This window comes from Sinocyclocheilus rhinocerous, unplaced genomic scaffold (assembly GCF_001515625.1).
Source record: "Sinocyclocheilus rhinocerous isolate Xijiao unplaced genomic scaffold, SAMN03320098_v1.1 scaffold1107, whole genome shotgun sequence".
NCBI lineage: Eukaryota > Metazoa > Chordata > Actinopteri > Cypriniformes > Cyprinidae > Sinocyclocheilus > Sinocyclocheilus rhinocerous.
Window position 1 is genome coordinate 562,924 of NW_015647084.1, and position 26,822 is coordinate 589,745.

A 26,822-nucleotide genomic window follows, 5' to 3' on the forward strand; every position below is an offset into this window, starting at 1 on the left:
GGTTTTCTGTGGAGGCATCATTTTTAAAAGACAAACTAATGGAGAGTTGACTCTGTTTTTTTCACAAAGCTGTGTGTCTGAAATTGCCCTCTCTCAAAGAATAGCCTTTTGAAGAAGATGAAAGGTTGCCTGGTATACAGGTGCATCTCAATAAATTAGAATGTCGTGGAAAAGTTCATTTATTTCAGTAATTCAACTCAAATTGTGAAAATGGGTTTTGGAGGAAATTTGGACTGTCTTCTTTTGATCTTCATGAAATTTCTGGTTGTGGACTGTTGCGGAGGAAGTAGACAAGAAAGCCAGGGCCAAATGTACATATGGGTAAATCTCAGAAAAGTAATTGCACCCCAAAATCAGAAGAAATAAAAAATTATTTTTTGCTTAAATGAAGTATATTTTTATGATATATGCATTGTGGCATTATTTTTATGGCAAGAAACATAATTCCACCAATTCCCATGCTAAAAATATTATATATCAAAGTTATTTATACATTAAAGTTGTATTTTTGATACTTTGATTATTAAATAAGAGAATGTAATAATCAACCATAAAATGTCCAGACATTACTGTAATTATTTCTGACAAAAATGGACTTTGATTGGATTGTTCCTTAATTAATCAGCCAAAGGAGAAGTTTCACTTGGCACAGTAGCACAATAAAAAGAAAAGAATAAATAGTATACAAAGAGAAGAAAAAATTCAATAAATATCTTAACATCAAGGAAAATATTATAAATAATATGAAATGTGGTCAGTTGGTCAAATATGGTCAAAATAGATCAGTTGAGTGTACATGTATTGAAGTTATTGTATAATAGGTCAAATAAATAAAATTATTTCAGTAAAATAAAGGAGAATATATGTATATATATTAGGGCTGCACGATAAATCGCATGCGATATTTAACGCGCATCTTGTCAGAAAGCCGGTTCTGTAATCAGCGGTAAATCTCCATCACGTGCCTGCTTTCACATTGAGCAGCATTAACTACACAGAGCCGTTGTTCACTGATATACACGTGACAAATTAAAAGCATGTCAACAGTGGTTATAAAATAGGCTTCATTTTCTATATAATCTTTTTTCTAGTATAATTATTCTGTTTGTTTGCTTTTTTGACCTGTTTTTGTGAACATAATTATACACCAATAGACCGTCTTGTGGTAACACGCTAATGTTGAGTTAACTTCCCACTTGTAGATGCGGTCTGTGTCTTTACAGAGCGAGAGCGAAAGATGAAGCAGAAGAGCGAGGAGGAGTGGGATGAGTACACTCTATGAAGTGATTGCTTGTCAGGATGATTTCCATTTAAAAGCGCGTCTGCCACTGAAGGCTGTGGTGCAGGTGAATGAAGGGCAGCGCGATATCAGTTCAGAAAGCTCCATATTGGAGAAGTTGTGGAGGCAAGCACAAGCTGCTGTCATTGCTGATATAGAACGCGTTTGAAGACTGGGATTCGTTTACTTATCTAATTAAGCCCACTTTCCCTTATCTTGTTATTGTAGAATAAAGCTTTAACTTGATCAGTCTAATGCTTAAAAGCATCTGAATGATGTGTCGCCTTAACTATCCTTCCTTCAAAACCAGGTGTTTTAATATAATAATCATGGTAAAAACACACAATGTAGGCAACATGCTATTGCATTTATTAAAAAAGAAACTTGTTTATTATTCTTTGATGTCGCATTCAGTTTTGTTTTTTTTCTCACCGAAGCCCATTGTTCTGTTTTTTTCCCTCTTTTTAATCTAATTGAACACCTGTTTGGAACTTGCCGTCTCATGGACACAAAGATTGAACATGATGCCGCCATAAAACAGAGCGTTTCTCACAGCCAAAAAATAAATACCGAATACATCTTCCTCATTAGCTCACCTTAAGGCTCATCCGCCTAAACTGTTGTGTTGCCAGCTCATATGGTTCATTTTAATTTCATATTCCTTTCTCACCAGGGGAAATTAGGCGGTGTCAGTCAGCAGAATGTCATTTGAAGGGGAATGGGCCCACCAGCGGAGATCTGGAACATGCCCCAAAGCTTCAAATTCTTGGTTAAAACCCAAATGTAGAGGGTCTCTATCAACATATTACCCGCCCCTTTAAATATAGAATGTCATTTATTTAACCTCCTATGGCTGTGTTTTGCTAATGTTGGCTAAAAGACTCTTTAACTAGCAGAGCATAATTTGATATGCCGTGTGGCGCGGCCGTGCCACAGTTAATCTATAGGTATAGATTTGCACGGCAGACAATTGGTCAATCAAGATGGTGGACAGCACATCGATTGCCACTAATGTTATGTTTGCAGTCTCTCACAACTGATGCACAGCTTTAATTAAAACCTCAATGGTACAATTAGTATGAAAAAGGTATTTTTTGACATTTTCCTTAATGGGTTGCAAATGTCTAAAACCATATTTGAAAATCTGGATTTATTTTTTGACATTTAAACGTGGAACATTTTAAGATTTTGAACATTTTAAATTGACATAAAGAAATGTGGGAGAATTTGCGTTCTTTTTGGTCACTAATCACATTTGTGACATTGCACTGCTTTGTACAAAAGGTCAAATGTTTTGTTTTGACTCTAATTGTTAAATCAATAAAATAATTCTTAATGTCAAATTTGTCCTAAATTCGAAAAATGCAAAATATAAGCATTTTCACTTGTGGTTTCCGACTTTTGGACCCCAATGTATATGAATCCCCTTCCTTTTTACTGCAGTAATAACTCTCTTCAGGAGAAATTAGTTTAATTTGGTGAAACAAAACTCAACCAGAATGCAAATGAATGCAGAGATTTGGCCGTGATTAGTTTGGCGTGCTCTTTACTAGTCTAAGTGCCATGTTAGACTCTGTGGGATTAGTTTTATCTTGGGGGACTGGAGGCTAATATCATTTTTCAAAGAACGAATGTGCCAGCGCAGCACCAGTAATCCATCTTGGTTCCTTGGCTCATTTCAGGCAGCACATGCGTGTTGCTTTTTATTCCTAGAAGGAATTGTGTGCATATGAGTGTGAAAAAGGGAGATGACTATCAGTCTGAAAGAATGAAACTGAAGAGCCATTTGTGATTAAAGGAGCCCGGTTTGAGTACACCCACAAGCCCACAGTGTTTGGCCCTGATAAACACCGTTTCTCTGCAGCTGCTGACCCTGGGGATAGATATTGCTGGAATTAAAAGCCACTCTTACTACTGGAAATATGCCTTGCACTGCAAACATGAAATGATCAAATTTTCATGTATTTTTGTTTCTGTCTGGGGCTTTTTGTGTTATTCTGTATCTTAATATTATATTTAGTTTATTCTTGAGTACTGGGACAAAACAGGCTGCAGAACTGAAAAATGCTAGTTTATGTTATGGAATTGTTTTAGATTCATTTGTTAAACATGTCCTGCTTCTTTCATTTTCTCTCACAATGGTAATTTTTTCTTGTTTGATGCTCAATATAATTCAACACCATATCAAAATGATGTATCAAATAGGTAGTAAGTACTGATAAATTTAGCATTAACTTTGATGAATGAGTTAATTGAGTCAAACTGATAGATTCAAACTGATTTTTAGTTCTAGCTATTGAACTGTCACCACAGTCAGATTGAAAACCATGTTTTTTTGTAGCACGTTTTAAATGTAGTAGCCATGATGTTCTTTTGCTTGATACTAATAGAATCTACTTAAGATGATGGAAATTATCTCAAAATCCCAAATAATTTCTTTACAAGTTGTTTGATGAATTTAACACATACATGACTGTTTAAAGTTTGTCAGTAAGATTTTGAAATGTTTTTAAATGTCTCTAATGCTCACCAAGGCTGCATTTATTTGATCAAATATACAGTAAAGATTTTAATAATGTGAAATAGTACTACAATTTAAAATACTTTTTTTCTGTTCTAATATAGTTTAAAATGTAATTTATTCCTGTGATGACAAAGTATTTATTTGACAGAAGAACACCATTTATTTGATATAAATATCCTTTGTAACATTATAAATGTCTTTACTGTAACATTTAATCTAATTTAATTAAAGTACTTGCTGAATAAAAGTATTATTTTGTGGCCGGTGAGTGTATATATATATATACAAAGTATATACTGTATATATATATTTGTTTTTGTTTTTTCATATCATAAAAATATGAACACCTTTAAGAAGTTTCAGGACATAATGTTTCTTTAAACTTATATTTAAGTTTAAAAGTAGAAATGGTCCTGTTTTAAAATCTAATGGCAGGTTTAGTTTAGTTTCCCATGAATCAGTGATTTATATGTAGAATATGAGTGGCTTAAAGCAGAGCATAACATATTTTCATGCTCATTATTTAAGTCCATTTCCCACACAACTGATTTGAAGCTAAATTATTACGGCAGCTGGTGCCGTGTGGATTTATTTCACGTTGAGAAATGACAGAATTATCTTGTGGAATGGCAAGAGTTGAATGTACCCATACTAAATCAGCACATTGAATAATTGAACAGCGTTGAATGTGTTAAGAAAATTACCTCAGGATAAGTGGTAAGGCAATGCAAGCCTCCTTTTAAGGTGGGGGAAAAAGTACCGGCATACATCGCAAATCTACACTCAGCTCTGCGGCTCGAATATAAATTTGGCACCTGTTTATTTTAGGTTTACAAAAGTAGAGATTGGTACTTCTTCCTCCACGTTTGTCTTTACTCTCTTCCTTTTTCATTTTTACAAATCTCCCCATTGCCATGGAAACTTAATGCTGGTCCCCCAGAGACGAGGGGTCAACGTGCCTAGCGCTCACAGGAAATGTCACAGCAGCTTTAGCTCGCAACTGCGCCGTTCTTCTGCTATTTTAATACCGAAAGGAGAAACACACTATTGTTCACAGCTGGTTGTCTGAAATGCGCGCTCGGCTAGGTGTCCAGATGCTTCTGTCAATCATTTCTTATCACGCAACTGCGCCGTTCTTTTGCTATTTTAATACCGAAAGGAGAAACACACTATTGTTCACAGCTGGTTGTCTGAAATGCGCGCTCGGCTAGGTGTCCAGATGCTTCTGTCAATCATTTCTTATCACTCCCATTATATCTGAATTGCCAAGCCCTTTGGACACCCGCGGAGTGAGCGACACCCGCATTATTAAACCCAAGAGCCGTCTCTGACTGACAAACCAAATAATGCCCATCGCAAAGAATAGATAAAAGCCATGGGTGAATTCTATGTGAGTCAATTTCAGCGGTTTGTCTTGTAAATACGCCCCAAATTTGGAGCATATTAGAGATGTTGAGCTCATGGCACATTGGATTTACTTCACTTCATATTTTTGCCTTTATATATCAGTGTATCTCGAAGAAATCAATGTCTTTCCCAGTATTTCTGATTTATAGGAAATTTAATCAATATGGCCTGCATTATAAATGCAACTATACCACATTAACAGTAAGTCAGTAGGATGCTGTAATTTGTAAAAGTTTGACATGGTTATGTGAGTGTCAGATGCGGCGATAATGAATGTTATGTCTTAAGAACTATTGACTCGTATACACTAAAAAAATCAATATCAATTACCTGGCTATTGGAAAAGTGTCAGAAGACAACCTTTTCGTTTCCCATTTTTCCCTTCTCCTCTTTTTCCCTTGACCAACAAGTGATTGCTCTGTTGTTCTAGCGATAACGGCGAAACTCATCGGAAGGCTCTTTTTTTTTTTTTTTTCGTGGCAGTAATTGCCGACTAACCTTGAGGTTGAGGAGTCGAAAGTAAAGGTATGCTCATCAAGGTGGCTTCCCTTAAACAGATCTCTTGACAGAGCGTGATCTGAAATGACCTGTTTCTGCCTCCCCCGGTTTATTTATCCAACTGACAAGGTCGTCAGTTTATCAAACATGTTTCCCAGCAGAAGGCCTGCTGAGATATGGACACATGATCCATCTAAGTAACGGCAGGAGCTCTCTCACACCCCTCTTTAGGGTATTAGCCCTCAACATAGATCAGCCCTTCACGTTTGGGTCAACGCTCGTGCCCCATTTGGAGGATAAAACGACCTATCTGGTCCTTCTGTAGACGCTGCTTCACCCTGCTACATGACCCTCCCTCTGGGTCCTCGGTAAATGTTTTTTAAAAAAAACATCACTGATGGAACACAACCTCCAGGTAGGTCAGAGAAGGCCAGTTAGTGCAAGAGAGTTGCAACCTGCTTAAATGCACTGTCCTGGGTCATATCTGGGAGCTCGTACAGTTATGCAACATTATTTATGAGATTTTGCCTTTATACTTGAGTTATATTCACACTGTTAGCAATTCAAATGCTGCAGGTTCTTGAGTCTTTACTGTTGGTCACTAGTTGGCAGATTTATCTGTGCTGCTGTTGAAAGTCAGCTGCTTGCTTCACACTGCTGCCTGTTTGCAAGAGTTTAACTCTTCTTAACTTGGAATGCCAGTGGCCACTGTCACTCATGTTGCTGCCAATTGAAAAATTAATGACTTGGGTCATTTTGTCTTCAAATCGCTGTCAGGATGAAAGCTCCTTTGCAGGAAACTCAAGAGAGATGAAGAAGCGATGAGTGAGAGAGGGAGGGAATGGGATCAGGAAGTCAGATTTTAACCTGTCAGAATATGCACTGTATATTCTCTGAGAATATTTATAACAGCATTTTTTTATATATTTTAAATTAAAAACGTTTTAAACTTTATTTATGCTTTATATATTACATAAGCACACCAGTAGGTGGTGACAAGTGAATCATTCACTCAACTGAATTAATTTGTTCATAACACTGATTTATTCAGCAATGCCTCTTTTATTTTATTCTAATTTATCAAATTTTTGAATTTTTGAAATATTATTATGATGTTTAAAATTTATTTTAATCTGATTTTAGACTCATGGTCATCAAATCAAACACAAAATGGTTAATTGTTTTGCTGTTTGTTTTTGCAAAAACAGAGATTTGGAATTCTTGTTTTTCCATCATGATTTCCTCTTTTTGAACACAAGGTGGTCAATAAATTATTTTGTGTGTTTATTTCACCTTGCTTAAGACTGTTCTATTTAACCTAGCGTTAAGTGGAAGAAATTCTGAAGAGCGCGTTTAAGAGCTTGTTGAAGTTTAAGTGATGCGCTCAGACTGCAAATGCCTCAACAAAGTCAACAGAATTTTTATTATTCCACTCATGCTTCCATTTCAGAAGCAGATGTTTTGAAATGAAAAAGAATATATTAACAAATATTAAGGTCATGTTCCTTCACGCATTACAAGATTTTTCAGAATTATGCCTTTAGTTTTGAAAGCAAAAAAAATTTAAAAAGAGACCAATTCAGAGAGATTTCTGGCATAGACTTTTGGCCAGTAAACAGCCAGAAGAGGCAACGAGTACTGTATTTAGCCCACACTGTTCAGTTTATGATTACCAGAGGAAAGCTCCTACAGGATGTCTCTAAATAATGCCTCCTATCTGTCTTCCCCAGCAAAACATAAAAGGACATAATAGCTCGCTTTTGCCTCAGTGGCATAGATGACTTTGTACCAACTCTAAGTACACTTTTGGGGAGATTAGAGAATTCCCTGCAACATAGTGCCTATCTTTAAACTGCTCACCAGCGCCGTGTCATACAGGCTTGTATCCTGGTAGGAGATTTACAGCTGTCCTTATTAGCTGTTACGAACAGGAGATGAGGAGACCAGCACTCAGGTTCATCTCGCTGGTGAATTATTGATAGGTCTTCGTTCGCTCAGACTTGATGGAGGGACTGGTGTGCTTGTCCAGGAATAGATGCTCTCCGAGTATGTTGAAGTCCACAGACTGCACCACCAACCTTAGGATTCTCCTCTGTTTGAACCCATCAATGTCAAAATGCATCCATTAGGTTTGCTTACTCTGCTGAAAATACTGGCTTAGGAATTTTCACACTGGCTTACACTGGTTAATGCTCTTTTTGGTGGATCAGCATAGCCAAATTTTGCTGGTTAAACAAGTTATAAAGCCTGCTAGAGACACCGTCAGCATCTCATGATGATTGAAGGATGAAATTTTAATTGCTCATATGTTGCTCTTTCATAGCTCTGGAACCTTTTTAAATGACGTTTCATTTAAGTATGAACTTTTCTTTAAATGTTTCTCCTAAATTTCCCTAGGAGAAGCAAACTTTCTCAGGATAGAAATCTGGGAAATAAGAGACTTTCTCCTAGAATAGCCGTCTCAAACAAATGTATCTCATAGCTGCAAATGCAGGAGAGCTGCACAAAAGCAGGTCATTCCTTGATCTAGATAAGACAATGTGCTGGCCTATTTGTTGGTAGTCTCTGGAGGTATATAGGGTGCTTAACGGGAGGAGCCAGGGAGAAAGGAAAAGAAGGGGAAAACTTCACCACTATCATTGATAAACTGTATTTAACCTGCTTTGTTGTGACCTGCAATTGTTGTGCATATCCATGTCTTGATGTTCTGGCTTACTTTTTGTCTGTGATTATATATACGCTACCATTCAAAAGTTTAGGGTCAGTAATAAATTAATACCTTTATTCAGTGTGCAGTGATCAAAAGGGACAGTAAAATCATTTATAATGTTCTGTTTAAAAAAAAAATGCTGTTCTTTTGAACCTTCTATTCAAGGAAGCCTGAAAAAAGTTTCCACAAAAATATTAAGCAGTACGATTATTTTCAACATTGATGAGAAATGTTTCTTGAGCACCAAATCTACATATTAGAATGATTTGTGAAGGATCATGAAGACTGGAGTAATGACTGCTGAAAATTCAGCTTTGCTAATGCAGGAGTAAAATAGATATTAAAATATACTGAACTAGAAAACATTGTACAAATATTTCACAGTATTACTGTTTTTACTGTATTTTTATATTAAAAATAAAAATAAAAAATCAGCCTTGGTTAGCATTAGAAAGTGTTTTCAATATCATTAAGAATTTCTTACCAACCAAACTTTTAAACTGAAATGTTCCACTAAGATAAAAGATGTGTGACAGATGCTGAAGGCTTTCCACTAGATGTTGGAACATGGCTGCAGGGATTTTCTTGGCACTGAGGTCAGAAACTGATGTTCCAATTCATCCCAAAGGTGTTCAGTGGGGTTCATGTCTGGGCTTTGTGCAGGCTAGTCGAGTTCTTCACACTCAGTAAACATATTTTATTAGTGCCATCCTATGACAGTGCCATGGGCAAAATCACTGAGCTCTTCGGTACACCCTATTCTACTGAAAAATGTTTGTTTAAGGAGATTGCATGGGTGTATGTTTGATTTTATGCGCATGTTAGTAATGGATGAAGCTCAAATAATATGTGATTGTCCATTTTGTGCATGTGTGCAGAAAACACCATATCTGACCATTGTGTTTTAGCCATTTTTTATTTTCTCTCTTTTACAATGTGTTTACCAAATTATCATTACATTTGCCACACTTCAAAAATGTTAATTAGAAATGTATAATGTATTGGGGTCTCCCCAGAAACATTAATGAAATCCACAGTTTGTGGAAATGGATTATTTATATTCAATGTTTAGTCCACACCAATTAAGCATCTCTTCCCCTCAAGCTATCACAGCTTTTCAAAATAGTACCATCTATACTATGGCACCATGTTGTTGTGTATTTTTCTCTCTCTCTCTCGCTCTCATTTCCTTTTTTTACGCACATTCATAACATTATCATGTATAACTTGCTTATGGCTAACTCCTTGAGTATTGTGGCTAGAACAATTAGAATGCCATCATGAATTAATGAAGGCCTCCATTTTTTTCTCCTTCATCGTCAAGGTCTCCACATCATGCATTTTATCTTTGACGATGTGTTTTTAAGACCCTTTTATGTGCGTATGCACTACATGGGTTAAAGGACGTTATTGTGCAAAGATCATTTCGTATTTGAATTTTTGAACTGATTTTTCCATTGACCCACATAAAAACAGGTGTTAAAATTTACATTGGTTTGATTCTGGTTCAAGGATCAATATTTGAAAATATTTTAATGATCATTTTAAATGGCTTATGGAAAATATCCTGGCAGCATGAAGACTTTGTCCAAATACTCCTTCCAACAATTTTCTTTGTGGGAAAAAAACATAAGCATTTCAGTGCCACCCGTCTTCCTCTTAAAAACACGTTGACAGCAAGTTTGTTGAAGGTGGGGATTTGAGATCTGACAAGACAAAGGATTCTTATCGATGTGCAAAGGCTGAAAAACATTCAAAACTGTCCCGAAATTGCACTCTTTTCCCCCAAAATGGTCTCTGTAAGAACGTCTAGATCGTCTTGCATGACACACTTAAAATCTTTCCTGAAGTCTCAAGTCTTAAATAGCTGCAAAACCTGTCGTCATACTTATATCCTGTCAAAAAATACATCGCTTTTGTTGATTGTTGGCTTGAAATCACAGAAGCACTCTGAAGTAATATTATCATGTGTGTGTATATTTGCATTGCAGAATTGCTATACTGGAGAGTGGAAGCCTTCGGATATCCAACACCACTAAAGCGGATGCTGGCATGTACACGTGTGTTGCCCATAACCAGTTTGGCGAGGCCAGCAGCTCTGGAAACCTGCTTGTTAAAGGTATTTGCTTCAGTTCAGTCATTTTGAAGTCTTTGAGGATAATAAAGTCTCTTCTGCCACATATTTATTGGATATTTGGTTTTATACAGAACATTCTGCGTTATGCATCCGCCCAATCCGCAGTACAACATCTTTTCTGTATGCTCATATGTATTTTGTCTGAGTTATATACCTTCCAAAGCTATCTGATCTTAGCCAAGTGGAATCCTTTTATTTCCTAATGAGATGAAGGAGTGTAGTGTCAGAACACCAGCATGGGGAACCCGGAGGGACCCAAATCACACTTGTTGAGTCACTGGAGCAGTGAGTTATTATGCTGTATTAAATATGAATGAGCAGTGGGTGTGTGGTGCCGAGCATGTTCACTTAGAAGTGTTCTAAGGCTGGGGGGATTTTCAGGATGTAAGAACCACTCAGTTGAGGTCTCCATACCCTGAAATTTCAGTTTGAATTGGAATTTAGGTGTCAAACAGGATGCGTGCTTGCAATTCGAATTTTAAAAAGTAGAATTAAAATTATTCAAATTCAAAGACATTCTAAAGTTAAGCAGCTGCAGTTTTTAAGTCGAAAAGACAAACTTAAATCTTGGCTGGACATCCTTCAGTTTCAGATGCAATTCAAATTCCAATTCAACTTCTTGTGGGGTTTTGCCAATTCATTTCCAACGTATTCATATAAAAGACTAATTCTTCAGTTCTGTATTTTGCACAGCCCTGAAGATGTGAGTGTCTGTTGTCTGGTTGTGGGCGTTACAAAATGTTGTAAGCCCAGTGAAATGAATCACATATGTGATAAATTGCAACATTATGCATTAAGGAAAGGAATTAATTAAGGCCATTTGGAGCAGTCCGGACTCATTTTATATTTAATTCTGTTTTTAAATTGGATGGGATGCCAGCAGTACTTGAACCACCAACTGTTATTTGCCCAGAAAGTTGGCAAAAATTCATAATGAAGGTGAACCAGGCAGCACGACTACAAATTTAGATTTAGTTACAGTATTTGGCAAAGGTCAAAATAAATTAGGAGAACGGCTGTGAAAAAATAATACACCAAAATCACAGATTTTTCTAACTGGTCCGGATTGGATTTTTCAAAGGTCGCCCAAGGTGGCTGAAGAACAGTGGCTAATTTGTTCTATAATTTTTACTGAGAGATAAAATCAAAAGTGCAACTGTGAAACACAATTTTACCTAAACTCCTAAGGGAAAATTAATGTTGTCCGAATAGGGCTTTTCCTTCATATTATAGTTTGTTTATTTAGGATAAATTCAATCCAAGAGCTTCAGAAAGTAAGTAAGGGTGAGTAAATTAATGACAGAATTTTCGTTTTTGGGGTAACTAACCCTTTAAACTAGCCTTTTCCAGTACAGCTATCAGAAGCACTTAGTAAAAGTGGTTTCCAACCATTTTATTGATGGTCTTTCAAATATATGTCCTTAACAAACATTCAGGAGGTTTATTTTAATGTGATCCTGCAGAAAGCAAAGTTACAGGTCTATAAAAACCTCTGTATTTATCACCTCACTCACATAAAGTTCTTTTAAAAGTGAATAATTTCTCAAACCGCAGGGCTTCTTGTGCCTTAAGTTTGACGTTTTAGTCTACTTCATTAACCTTTATCAGCCATTGAAACCCTAAATCATTGCATGTCAAGGGGAGATCCATCAAAAACTCAATAAATATTGAGTTTCCTTCATTTTGTATTCGTATGTATTATCAAGTTATTGACATGATGCATGGCAACGTGGTGCGAGTAAATGGCATTTATAGATAGATGGACTGGGGCAGAGGACCTTAAACACGACTGATAGATATATTCAATGACGCTGGGCACTTTTCACTTGCCAAACATGTCAACCGAAGTGATACGCCACTGGCAGCTATATGTCAACCTCCATTTTATCTCCATTAGTATGTCAGATGGGTGTACACATGCTGCATCAGCAAAGAAAATCTTTTTTCAGCAAAGACAACTTTAGATGGACGCAAAAACCTTATGCACTGCAAAAACATCTCATTTAGTATTCATAAGTATTTGTTTGTTCACATAATCAAACTGATACCATATGGATAGCTTCTAAAATGTATATTATTATATGTGAAATTTGACCATTTTTTTTATTTATTTTTATTTTAAAAAATTGAGATTAATGAAATTAAATTCATTTTAAGATTGTTTACCTGCTTGGACATTTAATCTATTTTATTCTTCTCAGTAAAAAAAGGGGAAAATTTATTTAAATTAATAAAATAGTCATGGAAATGTATGTAGAGAAACTTTATATATATGTATTTCTGAGTACATATTGTGCGAATCAGTATCTGGCCAAAAAAAACAAAAAAAGCATGTGTAAGTTTGAACACCTGCGAATACTAATGAGATCACGTAGTCCACAATCCACGTGTTTGTTCTTGTTCTAAGTTTAATGTAGTTTTCTCCCCCAAAAAAACATTCTGACATAAAAAGAAATCTGTTGTGACTGAGCGCACTGTCATGTTTACTTAAAGGTTCAATCCATTTTTGTTTCCATCCGCACACGTTAGTCATCTCTGAGGCCTTCAGAAACCAGCTCAACAGCTCTCTAATAAAGCACCTTGGAGGTAGTTCTCCTTTTAGTGGTTGCCATAGTGATCGCTTTGATTGTTTCATTTGCCCTTTTTTAAGATGCAAATGCAAATGTCTTTTGCATGAGTCATATCATAATTCTTTAATGCCACTGATTCCTCTATATTTAGAGATGATCCATAAGGCTGCCTGGTGTAAATGTGTTCCATAGGGGAAAACGGTGAACACATTTTGTGTTGTAACACAACATCTGTTTTTGATTTGTTTTTTTTTAACATGAAGATGAAAAGCTTGCATGTTATATATGAAATAAAGCAAGACAACCTGCTGATTCATATGATACCCGTTCTGTCATTTAACATCCATTAACATGGACAAATCCCATTATAGTTTATAGTTAGCTCAAAATAGTTTTTGTGCAGTAAATCCTTTATATTTTCACACAGAGGTCACCTCAGGAGGCTGGTGGTTATGTATGCTAGTAATTTCACCCCTGTAGCTCATTTTTAATTAGTTAAATTAATGGTAGTGTAACACTCCCTGGTACCAAAATGCCTATTTTGTCTATCATAAATCAGATATTTGTTAATACAGACAAATTGTTTGTTTTCTCTGCCAGTTACTTGTAAAATCTTAATTTGTCTGTGTTCTCATAGACAGGTTAATAATTAAAAAATGCATTATAGATGATCTATGTATGCGGTCAGAGTAGTTTAGACCGAGAGAGAGAGATGGATGAGTATCTTCTAAGTCTTTTATGTTGAGTCTCCTCTTTTTTTTCTCACCAGTGCGTGTGTTGTACAGTCACCCGGTTTTTCACTTTCTAACACTGACATATTTAATTAATCAAGAGTGAAATTCTTTAATCTGGAGATATTTAATTTAAGAATGAAACTCCACAGATCATTTCACATCGTAAAGGTTGAAAAGCTGGCTCATAATTATTATTATCCATCTCTAAAAACAGAATTATCTCTTGAAAGGATGTTTTATTTCTCATTTGCGGGACTTGGATTTCACACTCAAGCAATAACTGCTCTTTCAACTCAAACCGGAGTCAAAAAAGAGCCTAACAGGATGGTTATTGGCTCTCATCCCGCCTCATTACTTCAAGTCACCGTCTGCCCTGTGCATGTTTGTTCGTCGCATCATCCCGCACCTTTTTATTCCATTATTTCTCTTCATTAACGCAGTCGTCAAACATGTCCGCTCTGTCATTATGGATGGCATTTATCCAGACACTTTGTAATGCGTCTGAGTACGGGGAGCAGCCCGTTAAATTGGTTATCAATCAGCCTGCGGAGAAAGATGCATCTTTTCTATCTGGATGAATTGCACAATTATCTTCAGATTTATATTTGAGAGAGAGTGTCGCCGGCGTCTATTTGACACCCACCCTGAGCGTTTACTCTCGATTGTGCGTCGGTGCATCCTTGCTGACGTACAAATGTTCCCCTATATGATCTAGCACCTAACTGTCACTATCAATAAGGCGCTGAGACTAAGACAGGGACATTTACATCATGCAATTTAATTTAGGAGTGGAAACCTGGTTTGCCCGTGTGCATCAGCATCTGCCGTAGCCCTTATGGGAGATGACAGTGGTTTATTTAAATTGACTGCGGTGATATGAGGGCTGAAAAATACCTGTCACATTAGATTCCCATTGGATAAGTTGCACGTAAACCCTCCCAGCAAACAGCAGTTGGAAACCGAGCATTGTGTCAGCCCTGTTGATGTCCCAATCATCAGAACGCTGAGAGGATATTACCCAGATTAATTAGTCTTAATTAGAAATTGATTTTGCTGGACAGAGATTAACTGAGGATCAAATCATGTGTTTGGATGTTGGACAATGATATCAGAGCTGGGGAGCGATCATTCTCGTAATGAGTTCCCTTGCTGTTGCATGCGACGTTCACAGTTATCCCACCAGCACCTCGTCGCTTAAAACTGCAGTGCACGCATTGAAACATAATCAAAAAATAAATAAGATGTAAGACTGTTTAACCACTTTATTACAAAAAAAATGTAGTTACATTTTTTAAATGCATTTTGATAACAAAAAAACAATCATAAAATAGTGGTATAATATATTGCTTATTGTTATATTTTAAAATAAACAATAAGGAATATACTTATAAATGTATTAGTTAAGTTAGATATTATACTATATATTTTTTTCATTTACAGTAGACCACTTTATAATTTTATAGTTTCTTTTGGGGTTTTTTTTCACCACTACTATTATTACGTATTATTTTTATAATTTGTTTTAATGTTATTATAGTATATTATATTATATAATTTATAATATATACAGTATATTTTACTTTCAGTGGTGTTCAGTAGTGTTGTTGCACATTTGACCAGTAAATGTTCATTTTGGCTCATTTTCATTAAAGGCTTTTATAATTGTGATTTGATGGAATTTTACCCAAGGCTCTTTTGAAAAAGGACTAAATCTTTCTCAGATTGTGCACGTATCCAAGAGGCTCTATTTCAATTATTACTTTGTGATGTTTTCGACCCGTGTTGTCCGAGTACGCGCTTCAAAAAAGGGGATTGCAAGATCCGCAAGGTTATCGTGGAGGGTGGAAACTCAATTGGAAGAGGTTGCAGTGGTCAGGTCTTTTGTCAGTTTTCTTTTGGTGCGATTTGGCAGAGGTATTGGAGTGAAGATAAGGAGCCCTGGTCATTTCTAAACTGCCTTTGGAGTGTGCATGAAGAGAAACAAAGGCATGGAGAATGAGGACAGATATGTAAAAGATTTGGTATAGATTTTATTTGTTGGCCAAGAATCTTAAGAATCATGTCAAGTACTCATATTTTTGTAGGCACTTTGGTAATCATGTGAATGAAGCTCATGACATTTCCTGATCCTATTCCCTCCTTTTCTCCCCATTGTTCTCTCCAATGAGTCTATAAATTTAAAAAAAAACGGCAAAAAGGCCAAAATAAAAATGCTTATCTATATTGCACTGTTAAAACACAAATTGGGTTCCTATCCAAATTAAAAGTAAATTCATTTACTATGGACAGTCAATTGTCATCTTCAGTGATACAGTTTTGGGTTTTGTCCTATTTTTGTGTCTTTTTAGTTTTATTATTCCTCCTGTGGAACACCGTGTTTTAATGGCGGGTTTGAGTTTTTCATAGAACACACAGGAAACATTTACTTTTAGTTGTTTTATCTAGTTTTACTCAACATCAGTGCTGCATGAATGTTTTCTCGAAGTTGAGGGAAAGTTTTTAGTTTGCTTCAGTGGTGGGTTTTCATTGCAGACGAGGAGCAAGCTGAACATACTTTCTGCTCCAAATTTGTCATGAAAGTTCAATATAATTGCTTATTTGTATTCCTAATTATGAATTTTACCAATTTTGTCTTAACCACTCATGCTGAAGAAATTTCTGTATATTGTCTTTCCTGTGTTATGTGGTTGTTATATTTAAACAATAATATTGATAATGCATCATTATTTTATATATTTTTTTATTTTATAGTATTTTATTATAGTTTTATATGAGACATACAGTGTATATATATATAATTTAGCATAAAATATTTAAATGATTTGTAGAGCTTCTTGTACACATTCCTATAATAAATATAGCATACACACACACACACAAAAAATCACATTTAAAACAAATGACAAGGTCACAGGTGTGTTTTGCTAATAGTCTGACCTTGTTTGAGTTTGATTTCTTGACTCTAGCCTCAGCAGGGGCCTGTCGCACAGATCTGCGCATTGGCTTTGCTCAATTGCTTTTGTGCCAGATCATTGTGAGCCTCCCAGAACACTTGACCCATATGAGACCGCAATATTCAAGTAGAAATATTAGAGACAGACGAATAACGTGTAGTCTGGCTCTAGGATACTTCCACAGACCATTTAACCATGCTTGGTCATTCTGTAGTAGTGTTTTTCTGTTCCTGTCACCTTCCTTCTACCACTATGAAGCACGAAATCAGCAATACAGAAGAAGCTGAATTCATTTAAATGTGTGAACACGCTTTTGAGGTCATTGGCGTTTCTCTTCAAGAAAAAGTCGGTCTGAAAGTTTCCACAGGTTGCCCTGTTAACGTATAGGGTCTCATCCTCTCTCAACAGCTTTAATGATAGACAGTAATAGTAACAAGGTATTATGCGAGATGGATATCACTCCGATTACGCCAACGAGAGCTTGAGGGCGTCAGGTTTTTTAAACGAGGTTATCTATGCAATCTGTCACAAATGATGCTGGAGCAGGGTAATAAGAGGCATTTTCTCCAGTTCTACAACCTCGAGAGTAGGACAGCAGTGTCAGCTTTGCCTTGAATGAATTCTCAGGTTTCACTTCAGAGATTTTCTTGCCACTGTTCAGGGCTGCATTTGTCTGCATTTGAATTTGCGGATCAGCGCAACCACGCTTTCCCACATTGAGGCGCTACAATAGGAGGTATTAATAGCTTCTTGTTGGCTTACAATGGTAATTTTTCACCTGTTCAGTTCAGGCTGATGCTTGTTTAAATATAGACCGTAGAGAAATCCGCCTTGTTTGGAGACCCCAAGCCACTTCCACGCAGAGAACAAAGGGAGCCGAGGGACATCTGTCTACTATAAGAGACGGCAAACAATAACATGAGTACATTACAAGGAGAACCGGATGAAAGTGGTGAAGATATCGGGGGTGGAAAAAAGGTACATTATTCAAGGAATTCTCGCAACAAGTGCCGTTCCTACAGGAGAAGAGCGAGTAACATGCACTCTTCTGGGCTTCAAGGCGAGTGCTGTTGAATTCTGAATTAAATTGCCAGGCTAAGAGTTGACAGTAGAATACCAGGCAGTGCCTTATTGTCATCCCATTGTGTGAATCTGACAGACAGTCGGTGAGAGATCTCATCCAAACAATAAAAGAAGCGAGCCTCATCCAACGGCCCCTCATTGTGTTCAGCACAAAACCCATAGCAATGCACCTGTTAGCTTTGCCTTTCCAGTTTGATATCAGTCGAGATGGGGAAAGGTTGTTTCATGTGTCGTAGACCTGTAATTCCAGAATCGAATCCTCACACATAGATTGGAGATCGTGCGGGGTGCTTTCTGCATAAATTTGCACGCGTCTGAGGTATCGTTCACCGTGCTTAATTTAGTCAGACTGACGTTTCAGCGGAATACACACAGCGCCCTCAAGAGGTGCAAAAGCGAACTGCAGCAGAATTTTTGCACCTGTTCTACACAAGGCTGCACTCTGAAAGCGGAGGAGCAGGCGTGCTTGTCGTGTTCCCTCGTGAAAAGGCATCAGTCTCTGTGTGAACTGAGACTTGGAAAGAAAGTGAACTGGGCGCCGGCCCTGCTGGTGGTGTGTTATCTGTTTTTCGGAGTAGTGCATTCTGGGAGAGCAGATGGGACTTTAGGGGCTTAGCAGAGATCAGACAGTGACACATGGTGGAGCTCAGGGACCGTTCATGGGATATTCACCTCTCAGTCCATCCTCAGATATTGGCCTGTAAGCTGACCGCCGTCTGTCATGGAGCTCTGAACTTGATCTTACTTTTAAGCAATGTTCATTTGTAGTTTAATGAAAAAAGTTTATTTGAAATAATTACGATATGTGATTGATTAATTAATTGAATTAATCATAATTTCGCTCTTTGAAAATCTCCCAAATTAAGATAATTGAAAGACATTATTATGGCTGATGAGTCAATAATTTAATATAGACTACAGTTCAAAAGTTTGGGTTTGGTAAGATGTTTTTGTTAACTGTTTTGTTAACTGTTTTGTATTTTTAATATATTTAAAAATGTTAAAATGCATCCTTGCTAAATAAAAGTATTAATTTCTAGAAAAAAAATCTTACTGACCCTAAACTTGTGAATGGTAGTGGCTTTAGAGGTTAATAATGGTACTTTTTGAAAAGTTTTCAAGTGTAACCATTACAGTGGGTATAGAAAAAAAAATCACCTTTTGCTTTAATTACAGCCTTTAGTCTTTTGGGATTTGTCTCTACTAACTTTGCACATCTAGACTTTGCAATATTTGCCCACTCTTCTTTGCAGAACCGCTCGAGTTCAGTTCAATTTGATGGTGAACGTTTGAGGACTGCAGTCTTCAAGTCATTCCACAGATTTTCAATGGGGTTTAAGTCTGGGCTCTGTTTACAGAAGGAATGCTGTTATATGGATGGTAAGCTGTATTGGATTCCCGCCAGACATTTCGTTTGGTGTTGAGGCCAAATAATTCAATTTTAGTCCCATCTGAAAGTGTGTTTTGTCAAAGCTCAGTCGTGACTGCATGTGGCCTTTCTTGAGGATTGACTTTTATCTTGCAACCCTCCCATACAAGCCACATTTGTGATATTGTTGTCGTATGCACGCAATGACCACTCTTTGTCATAAATTCCTGCAGCTGCTTCAGAGTTGCTGTAGGCCTCTTGGTAGCCTCTCTGAACAGTTTCCTCCTGGCTTTTTCATCCAGTTAGTTTGGAGCAACGTCCTGATCCAGGGAGGGTCTGTGTTGTACCAAATACCTTTCACTTCTTAGATTTCACTGTACTTCTAGGCATTGATAAAGCCTTTGAAATACTTGTATCCATCTCCTGACTTGTGCATGTCCAAAACTCTATCCTGGAGATCTTTTGACAGTGCCTTGCCACCCATAGTTGATTGTTTGCTTCAGTTGCACTACCAAGGACTGAAATGCTCCAGGAAAGCTCTTTTCATGCTGAGCTAATCAAAATGACCACAGCTAATCCCAGTTAAAAGTGAAATGGCTTTGTGTGCCATTGAGAAGGTGATTAGCTACACTAGTGATTTTTAAGAGGGGGTGATCCTTTTTCCAACTCAGGGATTCTGTTTTTTATTTTTTTCTGACTTGTTGGTGTTCTATCTTTCACTTGGATGTTATGGGTTGCACAGAGTAAATACAGCTGGATAAAACAAAAACTGTGTCCATCTTCATTTCAAGCTTCAAAGCAACAAAATGTGATTATTTTAAAGGGGGTGATTCTTTTCTATACCCACTGTATATTGTTTTCCAGAGCCAACAATCATTACAACTGCTCCCAACACGTTGGACGTGACTGTCGGCGAGAGCATCATTCTTCCCTGCCAGGTGTCCTACGATTACTCGCTGGAGCTCAAGTTCACCTGGTTTTTCAACGAGCAGCTCATCCACTTCGGCAGCCACGGAGGATACTTTGAAAAAGTTGGCGGAGTAAGAAGAAAATAATTACAAATACCTTATTCAGTGGTTTATATATTTATACTGCATCCAAACGTTTCTGCTAATACTGGGATTACCAAGATGTAGTGAATAGTTTTTGGCTGGTCATGTGATTTCATCATGGCAGTCACAATGGAATATGACTACGCTTATATAGAACAAAATAACATGAGAAAATCTAGATTCCTAATTTCCTTTTATTTAATGCCACCATAACCTTTAATAAACATCACATTCATATTGTTTTATTATTGGCAGCCTACTTAGTTTTGGAACAGAGCCTTTTTTATTTCATTAATTTAACTAGTTGTTTTTCCTTTCTTTTAAAAAATATTAAGGACTAATGCTTTGCCTATTAGCTGGAACCTGATTCAGGGAGTCATATTCACTTCACATACATGTATGCAAAATTATATAAACTGTAATTGATAACATATTGTACTTAAGGTATTAATATCAAGTACTTTCAACTGAATTGTTGGGGTAAAAAAAATCACATTAATCCTTTCATTAAATTCCACAGTTTTGAGTTTGTGAATTTATGATAAGAGATTTTCCCTTTATATGTGCAGCCACTGACAACCCATTCTGTATTAATCTAGAGTATAATTACGCTTCCCACTCAGTGATATGAATTACAGCACTTGTACAGTCACATGCGTTTCTTTTCTTTTCATTAAAAGTTCATGATATTTTTTTTGGGGGGTGAGGGGCTGATTCTCAGCATCTTGTTCATCATGTCATCCGTAGGAGCCCCGTCGCCAAAGAAACAAGCGATGGAGAACTTTCTAGATGGAAGTGCTCTATTTTAAAAGCGAAAACTGCCACTCTTACTGTATATTATTTAACATGATTACTATGATTTAATATGAGCGATGTATCTTAATAGCAGCACTTTAAGTGAAGAATGTGGAGAAAGTGTATACCCTGGATAAGTAAAAAAAATGCAAAGTTATTAATTCCACATATCAGACTTTTGCTTAAGTCATTTAAACAATTCTAAGAGTCTTTTAAGGCAATAATAAGCCATGGTAAGGGAAAAAAAAAAAACTTTTATATATAATGTCTCATTAATCCTAGTTTGTGAACAGCTGTACAGAAAGCTGGGGAAAATTTTCAAAAAAAAATTGTTTTTGGAAGATATTAATACTTTTATTCAGCACGGATGCATTAAATTGATCAAAACTGACAGTGAAGACATTTATAATGTTACAAAAGATTTCTGTTTCAAATAAATGCTGTTCTTTTGAACTTTCTATACATTAAAGTATTCTTAAAAAAAAAAAAACATCATCACAGTTTCCACTTTCCACAAATCAGCACGAGATCAGCATATTAGAATCATTTCCAATGGATCGTGTGACACTGAAGACTGGAGTAATCATGCTGAAAATTCAGCTTTGCGATCACATGAATAAATTACATTTTAAAACGCATTAAAATTAAAACATATTAAAACATTTATTTAAAATTGCTGTTGCTATATATTAATCAAAACCTTAGTGAGGATTAAAGACATCTGTTAAAAACAACAACAACAAAAAATCTTATCAACCACATACTATTGGACAGTAGTGTAAGTACATTTTAAAACAATTAAAAAAAAAAACAAGCTAATTCAATAGAAAAAAAATCATAAGAGAAATAAATATAATTGAGTAAAAAATAAGTTTCCTTTCTCTACCCAAACTGTGAATCCTTACCATGACTTTGATCTTTCTCTTTTAGCAGCACTCGGCAGGTGACATCATGATCCGGAACATTCAGCTGAGGCATGCTGGGAAGTACACGTGTGCAGTGCAGACTAAGGTGGACAGCAGCTCCATTGCAACCGACCTGATTGTCAGAGGTGAAAATGCTTTAAAATCCATATAACACATTCACATTGTATATCTCATATCTTATATACAAACATAATCTTTTGCACACTATGACTATTGAATATTAAATGTCCATCATAAAAACTAACTGGATACAGTGTTACAGACTGTTAAACCAGCCCTTGAAGTATTTACCAAATAAAGGAAAAATGGGTTTTCCTGCTTTAGTAAAAAAAAATACCAATAAAAAAGGAGACAATCTAACTAGAGCTTTTAAAGGGGTCATATGATGTTGCTAAAAAGAACATTATTTTGTGTATTTGGTGTAATGAAATGTGTTTATGCGGTTTAAGGTTCAAAAAACACATTATTTTCCACATACTGTACATTATTGTTTCTCAGCTATCCAGTGCGTTGTGATCGGCCGAATACTTTAAGCATGTGACGGAAATGTTACGCCCCTAACCATACTGTGATGCCTTGTCCCGGCCGGAGCGATGACACAAAAACATTAAAACCCATTATAAACTAGGCATTTTTTGCATCCAGTGGGGACATAATTTCGGATTATAATGACTTAAACTGTCTTTTTACGCGTTGCATTGCGCTGCGTAAACATAAAACCATGTCTGCATGTGTGATCGGAGAAATGACGGATTTGAGACTTTAGTCTTTGCAACTTTACAGATCTTCTTTATGCACCAAGAGCTTGTGACACTCCAAAGAGAAAGGAAAAATTGAAATTGCATCATATGACCCCTTTAAGTCAGTGAAAAAAAGTAGCTCAAAGTTAACCAGCTTCACTGCTGTGCTTTAGGCGGCCGTTTATATGCAGCCTACAAGCGTGACAGAGAAGTGTGTGTGTGTGTGTGTGTGTGTGTTTCTGGTTTGCATGGCTGTCGTCTCAGGTCCCCCCGGCCCCCCTACCAGCATCCATGTGGAAGAAATCACAGATACCACTGCCACTCTCTCCTGGAGGCCTGGTCCTGATAATCACAGTCCAATTACTGCCTACACCATCCAGGCTAGAACCCCTTTCTCCCTCGGCTGGCAAGCTGTTAGCACAGGTGGGGCTCCTAACCAGCTTTCACTGATCAAAACATTTGCTGCATAGTTTCCTTTTTCCGTCCCCCTGCTTTTTCCTCTCCTATTATGTACTGAGATTTTCATCTTGTGTTTGTTTTGACTCATGCGCCGGCCTTTTGAAGGCTTGCGATAACTTTATGCAATGAAAAAAAAAAATGTATTAAGTCATTATTATGCTTTATATTATTAAACTACATGTGTATATGATGTACTGATTTACTAATATTAATTTACAATAATACATTTTATGTTCACCAAGGCTGTATTTATTTGTTCAGAAATAAAACAGTAAAACTGTGAATTGTTACTATTTAAAAAGCAGTTTTCTATTTTAGAATATTAATTTAAAATATTAATTTAAAAAATGTTAATTTAAAATATTTAAAAAATAATTAAATTTTAAAAAAATATTTTGATAAATTTGAGGAATCCTTGCTGAATAAAAGTATTAATTTATTTAAGAAAAATCTTACTGACCCTAAAATTTTGAACACAGATAGACAGATAGACAGATAGATAGATAGATAGATAGATAGATAGATAATAAACAATATTTTACAGTACACCATATACAGTGATCTAATACAATATGACACAACAATATACAAAAAAATTAAGCTGCATTATATCTCTTGACCTCTTTGCTCTTGATTGTACTGTATAATTTGAACTGTAGGGTGTTATTTTTATCTCTGCTTTCACAGCACCTGTCGATAAGCCCGGTTTTTGTATCTTACCTGCAGAGCCTATTATCTCACCAAGCTGGAGAGATGCATGCTGTGCTTGGTGTTTGTGTGAGCGTGTGGGGGGCCTGTGCTGGCTCACGAGGGGGCTCGTCTCACACTATGTGTGTGTTTTGTTTTGTTCCAGTGCCGAAGGTGGTCGGGGGCTCACATCTGACTGCTACAGTCATCGAGCTTAACCCCTGGGTGGAGTATGAATTCAGAGTGTTGGCAAGCAACGCAGTGGGCACAGGAGAGCCCAGCAAACCCTCAAAGAAAGCCAGGACGAAAGAAACGGGTGAGTGCTTCCGTCACGTTAGTCTGCATGTGGCTCTTTTAATTAGCGTCCTGTGGTGTGATGCACTCTTTCCATGCTTACATTGAATGAGGGAGTCAAACTAGAATTTCATAGAGACTTGGAAGCAGTGCATAGTAAAATACTAAAAAGCACTTTAGCAACCACACAGTAATATCCTGCAATGCTTAAGCATTCTTACGGCTTATTTTGTATGGGCAAACACCACTCACATTTCTTCAAAAAGGTAAAAATGTAGTTATGCATGCAGTTTTATAGCCTATAAATTACTAAAAGGCTAAATGGAGTATTAAAAAATTAATTTCTCTCACTGCAGGACCATTTAAGTGAACTGTAAAAGGCAAAAAGGTGATTAAAAATTGTGAAAAAGGAATAAAAATCTAAAAATATACTCTTGTCCTCATACATATATAATAATAAATATAGTAATATATAAATAAATATACACTAATGTTTTTGAAAGATCTTACTTATGCTCACCAAGGATGATTTTTTTTTAATCAAAAATATTATTTCAATGTAAATAACTATTTTCTATTTTAATATATTTTAAAATGTTATTTATTCTTGTGATGCAAAGCTGAATTTTCAGCATCATTACTCCACACTTCAGTGTCACATGATCCTTCAGAAATCATTCTAATATGCTGATTTGCTGCATAAGAAACATTTCTTCTTATTATCAACATTGAAAACAGTTAATGCTGCTTAATATTGTTTTGGAAACCATGATATTTTGCAGGATTCTTTGATGAATAGAATGTTCAAAAGAACTAAATTTTGTACCATTATGAATGTTTTTACTGTCACGTTTGATCAATTCAATGCATCCCTGATGAACCCAAACTTTTGAACAGTAGTGTATTTAAAATAATTGTAACTATCAGGGACTGCAAAAGGGGAAAAAAATATAAAAAATGGTGAAAAAGAAATGGTGACCAGCATCTAAAAAATACACTTGTTCTTATACATTACAACTTAAGTCATATCAGTTTTAATTGTCAGGTCACATTCAAACTGTTAAATCATACCATAAAAATGCTCAAACAGAAATAGTCCCCAGCATCTAAAAATATAAACATGTCCATGTACATTAAAACATTGTTTAACATAATTTAATTCAAATCATATCCATATTATTTGTTGAACTTTCAAATCATATGCAATAATTGAAATCTTAAATGGTCAGACCTGAGCTGGACTGAGGAATCTTTTCCTTCCTCCAGTTCCCAAGGTCACCCCAGCCAACGTGAGCGGAGGAGGTGGCAGTCGATCAGAGTTAGTCATCACTTGGGAGGTAAGATGGCCAGTGCATTTCACTCGCTCGTCTGTCGGTGTGTGTGTGTGTGTGTGTTTCTCTCCCTTAGTGAGTCTTTTGTATACAGTCTCCTTTTGCAAGCTGGCTAGACACTATTGTTCCCTTTATTTGAGGTTTTCATTAATCATAGTAAAGCGGATACACATAACACTTCATTTTCTGTAAGAGCTGCACAGCAATAACTGCTGCTGTCATACAAGAGAAGCAGCGAAGATAATTAAATGGAGTTACCCTCGAATTTTTGCGAGGAACTTTTCAAAGATTATGTTCTCTCTCTCTGTATCTCCTTTCATGAGGCATGTTCTATTGTTCAGGTTTGAGAGTCAGCTGGTGTTATCTATTGAGCTAGACGTTTGTCACAGGGAGCTTGAAACTTCATTTCAAGACTTTCTCATTGTATTGTCTTTGAAATAAAAATGATGGATACCACAGAACACCAACTATTGTACTAGAGAATTTCATGTCTTCTTTTACTCCAAAACCACCATGTCCCACTAATGCAAGGAGTACCGGTGGATTTTACTTTACAAAACCTAGTGTTATATTGTATTTTAAGACATCATAGGTTCTCATCAAGTATAAGACAGCATCTTTTTTATTTTTTGCAGAAAAATGGTTATACTATAATGCAAGCTCAGAAAAATCCTATCCAAGATGGCAGACAAAGCAAAATAGATTTCAATATTGATAAATATTTGTTTATTTTTAACAAAATATTATTTTATGTGAAATTAATTCATTTTTGTACTTGGAAATGGAATGGAAATGCAGTCACTAATATAAAAAATTGTATTTAAAAAAATTAATTAAATGTTAAATTTATTCATATACATATATGCGGAATGGAAATACAGTCACTAATATTAAAAATTATATTTTAAAAATTTAATTTGTATTCAATGTATAAATGTATTCATTAGGGGTGTAACAATATTCAAACCGAACCGAAAAACCGCGATACACCACCCACGTTACATATCATGGTACTCTTGGTACGTTGCCTGTTGTCATCTTTAAAGGGGTCATATGATGCTGCTAAAAAGAACATTATTTTGTGTATTTGGTGTAATGAAATGTGTTTATGCGGTTTAAAGTAAAAAAAACACATTATTTTCCACATACTGTACATTATTGTTTCTCCTCTATGCCCCGCCTTTCTGAAACGCGTCGATTTTTACAAAACTAATCGGTCTGAAAAGCGAGGTGTGCTCTGATTAGCCAGCTATCCAGTGCGTTGTGATTGACC

At 36.2% G+C, this 26,822-nt stretch overlaps 1 protein-coding gene across 2 annotated transcripts in view; it reads left to right on the forward strand.

Moving 5' to 3' along the window:
• LOC107708740 (contactin-4-like) overlaps nt 1–26,822 on the forward strand; it is a 143,164-nt gene that overhangs the window by 108,173 nt on the left and 8,169 nt on the right. For both annotated transcript variants that reach the window (XM_016513039.1, XM_016513040.1), the window contains 6 exons: nt 10,410–10,537; nt 20,130–20,305; nt 22,043–22,163; nt 23,043–23,201; nt 24,091–24,240; nt 25,485–25,555. In XM_016513039.1, the coding sequence (XP_016368525.1) occupies nt 10,410–10,537; nt 20,130–20,305; nt 22,043–22,163; nt 23,043–23,201; nt 24,091–24,240; nt 25,485–25,555 (805 nt within the window). The remainder of the gene's footprint in view (nt 1–10,409; nt 10,538–20,129; nt 20,306–22,042; nt 22,164–23,042; nt 23,202–24,090; nt 24,241–25,484; nt 25,556–26,822) is intronic.